The sequence below is a fragment of the Gymnogyps californianus genome, chromosome 27 (assembly GCF_018139145.2).
Source record: "Gymnogyps californianus isolate 813 chromosome 27, ASM1813914v2, whole genome shotgun sequence".
NCBI lineage: Eukaryota > Metazoa > Chordata > Aves > Accipitriformes > Cathartidae > Gymnogyps > Gymnogyps californianus.
In genome coordinates, this window is record NC_059497.1 from 2,341,674 (window position 1) to 2,346,712 (window position 5,039).

The following is a 5,039-nucleotide window of genomic DNA, read 5'->3' on the forward strand; positions in this document are numbered from 1 at the left end:
AACAGTGGCTCCCATGGCACAAACCCTGCTCCCAGCCAGCTGCTGTGGGCAAGCAGCCGGGCACAAGCCCCGAGGGACCTGAGCAGCCACGCATCCCAGCCGGGCTGGGCTCCTCCACCGCATCCCAGCACATCACAGAACTAATCCTGTTAGCGTTCAGGCACCACACCAGCTGAAGTTTGGGAGCATAGTCTTTGAGCTTGCTGAAGGCGGTGAAAATTCGCATCGACTTCAGCAGACATATGTGTTAACTGAAAAAAAATAATTAAAAATTAAGATTTAAGATTATTTTGTGTATTTGCAGTATAGCATTAGAATGCCAAAGGAGGTGACAGTGTATTTGTGCAGGTTCATTAAAAGCAATGCTGCTGAATTATGCGTGGTGCTGGGGATCCTAAGTGCACGTTTGATATGGAGGTTTAAAAATAGAAACAATTTTTTTCCCTCTAACAATAGGGCATTCATCTAAAAATAAAAAGTAACTGTGAGAATGCAGAAGTAACCTCACACAACACCTTTTCTTCTTCGCATTATATCTGAAGCTTTCCTCTTTAGCCACATTTAAATTTACAAGAAGCAAGCAATGAAAAAAAAAATGCAGAGTCTAAGCACAAAAGATTTGATGGGGTGTGAGGAGAGGAGGGGGGTCAAGAGAACAGGAAACCCAAGTTGACGGGAAACCCAAGTGACATTTGGTTTTAATGAATGACTTAAAACCCCAATATTGCTCGCCAGGAAATGGGGAGAGGAAATTGAGCGATGTTTTGAGAGTATAAATTAGGGGCTCCATCAAGGTGAAGGCTGCAGATCGGCTTTTTACCCTCCTGTGAAATTCAACCGAGAGCTGGACCAAGAGGCAAGAAGCTCATTTTCACAGCATGCAAACCTGCTCAGCCCTGGTCTTGCTGCTCCTGGCTGCCAGCACCCTGCCTGCCAGGTGCTCGCCCGCCGAGCCCAGCTGCCTCCACTTCTCGGAGCTCCTGCCTGCAAAGCTCAAAGAGCTGAGGATGAAGTTTGAGGAAATTAAGGATTATTTTGTAAGTATAACCCTGCTAGTCTCTTCTCCTTCTCAGTTTGCTTTTTTTTTTTTTTCTTGCAAAGTTCAGTGATTTGGATGAGGGGGAAGACAGCTTCCTCCCGGCAGAAATGATTTGGTCGTGTATTGTGTTACGGGCTGGCGGGGGTGAGCAAGAGAAGTTCAGTTTCATTGCTCGCTGAGAGACAACATACAAGAGTTTTCTTCCTGGTTTTAGTTACAATGAACTCAAGAGATTTCATAATGAATCTTTGTGAACCTTACTAGCTAGACTTTCCCCTAAATGTTGCAGACCAAATTATTCACTGAATTAATAGGAAGGAAATAGTCCCTTCTTCAGGGCAACGAGGTCCAGCCTCGCTGAAGTCAATGCTAGATGAAAAGGGAAATCTTTTGCTACAGACTTTTTCTTTGAAAGAACCACAAAAGCCTGAACATGGTATTTTATGACAGGAGAAAAGCTACAGTAACTAGCACTTGCTTTGGTGCCTGTAAAAGGTCACTGCTCTGCATTGCAGCTAACAGGAGCCTTGGGCTTGCTGAGAAAGCAGCACAAGATATACTCGGAGCATTTGTCATTGCATCAGTACTGATAGAGATTGTTGGTCACATCTTTGTTACTATTTTAGTTAATGCCAGTGTGTTTTAGCAATAAAAAGGTAATTCTCCAGATTAAATCTCAAGCTAATGTCATGGCTTGTATTTATTATCAAATGAACACAGCCAAGACTTTAGATTTAAAGCTTGCTGTAAATCGCCCAGTTAATGTTGGGAAGGAATATTTTTACCCTCTCAGGAAAGCTTTTAAGTACTTTGGTGCCATGGGGTGGTGCTTTGGGTGGTGCCAGCCCACCCCACTGCAGCTCCCTGGTCTTCCAGAGCTGATGGTGCAACAGAGGCGCCACAAGAACGAACCCCCTCTGCAGATCCCTTTTCCCCATCGACTGGAGACTTACAGAGATAAAACAAACAGCAGGATTAAACCCTCCTGCCCTGGCGAGCCCGCGGGCAGACAGGCTGGGGTGGACACCTCGCTTCCAGGGGCTGCCATAACTTTGACACCTATCCGAAGAGCGGTGGGGTTTCCATCAGCACTCTTACATAAACACCCTCTGCAGCTGAAGCGAGCGTGCGGCGCTGGCAGTGGCGGGAGGAGTTTCACATTAACGAAATCGATGGTACTGAAGTTTGTGATTTCATTATCTTGCTCTCTTGACCTGACGGTAGTTGCACTGCAAGATTATGGACCAAAGAATTGGTGACTCCTGTATCTGGTGTTACTGTGCTACGCACACAAGCGTGCTGGGTGCTCTTTGCCTTCGCTTCAGTGAGACCATAAATGCAAACAAGCTAAACGACTGTTTGGTAGGGCAAAGGGAAAAATCGTGTTGACTGCCTGCCTAAGTAAAGCTCATGTTTCCATTGCATCCTTCTACAGCAATCAAAAGATGATGAACTTAGCATCCAGTTGCTCAGCTCCGAACTGCTGGATGAATTTAAGGTAAGAATTATAATTCTCTTCTAAGTCTCTCATCCTTCTTCATCCTTTAGCCAGTGTTTTGTAAGAAAGGAAGCAGATTGGAAATTGAGGCATTTCCTAATGTCACCCAAGGACAGTTCTCCAACCAAGCAGCAAGACGTGTGTCTGCGGCAGGGCTGACGCACGGTTCCCCCCACATCGCTGCCGCAGCGAGCGGTGCGAACATGCTGCGAGCGCTCTGACCACCACCGCGATTTTGATTTTTAAAAACACCCACGCACGTTGGTGCTGGTGGCCAGCCCCAACGTGGTTACCTCCTCTCACCCCAGGGGAACTTCGGCTGCCAGTCGGTGTCGGAGATGATGCGGTTCTACACAGAGGAGGTCCTGCCCAGTGCCATGAGGACCAGCACGCACCACCAGCAGAGCATGGGCGACCTGGGCAACCTGCTGCTGAGCCTGAAGGCAACGATGAGGCGCTGTGTGAGTGGGGTTCAGCATCACGGGGGGGGATGAAACCAGTGCTCCGGTGAGACAGGGCCAGTCCCAGACCAGCAGCAGGGTGGGGAGTGGGTGCTGGGTCTCCCCGGGAGCAGGCGGCAGAAGCATGGGTGTTGGGATGGTGCAGAGGAGCAGGGCTCCGGGCAGGCAGACCCCATAGGGATGGGATTTCTCCTAGCCCCTGCTCTCCAGGCTTTCATCAGTTAAATAAAAATGATTCAGAGGCTCTGTTCAAGAGCACCGCTTCTTTGCAGCCAGCCGCACCCAACAGAATCTGGCTGAAGAGATAAGGGGAGGGAGGGGGGGGGGGTCTATCCCTTACCTGGCTGCCGGAGCAGCGTGGCTCTGCGACAAAGCCTCCCAAAATGCCTGGTGCGGCCGTGACCCCATCACCTGCCGCAGGCTGAGTCAGACGGGGCGAACCCTGCCCTGGGCAGAGAGCACCGCGGGGCTGCCCTCACCCGGGGCCGGCAGCAAGGGGCACGGGGCTGGGAGAGGGCTCGGGGTCCGTGCTCGGGCGGCGCCGGGTTCCTTTCGTCAGTGCACGGTGCAAAGCAGCCGTGGTTGCTGCCCCAGAGAGCCCCATGGCCACACGTGGGGAAGGGGAAGGTGGAGACCGGCGGGGCGGCAGTGACGAGGGGCAGGAGGAGGGGAGAGCCGCTGTCGCGTGCCCCAGGAAGGAAATCTGTGTGGTTGAAGCTGTTGCTCTTGTCCCTTTGCAGCACAGATTCTTCACGTGCGAGAAGAGAAGCAAAACCATAAAGCACATTAAGGAGACGTTCGATAAGGTAAGGTCCCCGCTTGCGTGGCTGCGCTGAGGTCGGGAGGAACCCGCCGTTCCAGGCAAGGCAGTAGATTTTGCTGCCGGTTTCAACTTAGGGCAGAGAACAGAATCCAAAAAAGTCTTTAATTATATAAATACCTAAGGCAGAGAAATCCAGAGAGCGATGCTCAAAGGAGCCGCCGGCGGGTTCCCCTGAGGGGCTGGGCAGAGAAGCTGGAGATGTTGGTGGAAGGAGAATATGTCTAGCGATTGTACATCAGGTATATCGTCACATTCAGACTTAAACAGACTTGGCTTTCACCTGCAGATGAACGAGAATGGAATCTACAAGGCCATGGGAGAGTTCGACATTTTCATCAACTACATCGAAGAGTACTTGCTGATGAAGAGAAGGAAGTGAAAACGCCCATGGGTCTGCATCTTTCGCACAAAATCCTACTATTTTTTCAGAAATCACTTTAGGCTGCAAAAGCACACAAGAGATTAAGTTATCTTAGGGTTCAAGTCAAGAATTACAGGTCAATAACTTCCAGTTTAGTATTGTATTTAAAAGTTCTTTTTTTAACAACAGAATTTAATATTTATTACTTCTAATACCTCAGTGTTTATGTTTACAATATGTTTTGAAGAAAAGTGTGATGAGCCTGTAAAAAACTATTTATTGTTCAATATTTTAATACTGGTTTTGATAGTGCTATTTTATTCATAGCTTCAAAACACCCAAAGCAGTGTTCTTCTGGAGAGCAGATAATGAGCAGAGCTTATCCTGAGTGCAATTTCACTGAGCACGGTTGCCTGATCAGGAACAATTCCAGCTCTGAGTTCAGCAAAGTTTAATTTTAAGCAAATGAGCACTCTCCTCATGTTCTATCCCTCTATTTATTTATGCAATCAAATGTTTTTATGCATAACCATGTCACTGTCTCTGGTTCTGCAGTTGGAATTAGGCACTGAAATATTCAAAATTATTCCATGGCCTTGCACTGAGCAAAATAACCATAAATGTAACCAAGGGCATTTTTTTTCTTCTGTGCATGAAAAGCAACGTGGAGGAGGACCTGCACTCCCGTGAACAACATGCGATCATGCCACAGCAATAGATCAGTTAACCCCACCCCTAGACTTCAGCCTATATATTAGTCCAGATTAAAGAAAAAAATAGTAGGAATGAAATGTTTGGTTCTAATAGAACTTGACTTAAATGTTGCTAACGATGGACTTCCAGAGCTGCTGGGTCGG

At 48.1% G+C, this 5,039-nt stretch overlaps 1 protein-coding gene across 1 annotated transcript; it reads left to right on the forward strand.

Moving 5' to 3' along the window:
• The first annotated feature begins 878 nt into the window (after positions 1–878).
• IL10 (interleukin 10) lies at positions 879–4,200 on the forward strand. The gene is made up of 5 exons (XM_050911487.1): positions 879–1,037; positions 2,475–2,537; positions 2,846–2,998; positions 3,739–3,804; positions 4,108–4,200. Exons 1-5 carry the CDS (start codon positions 879–881, stop codon positions 4,198–4,200), a joined length of 534 nt encoding a protein of 177 aa, XP_050767444.1.
• Positions 4,201–5,039: the final 839 nt, after the last annotated feature.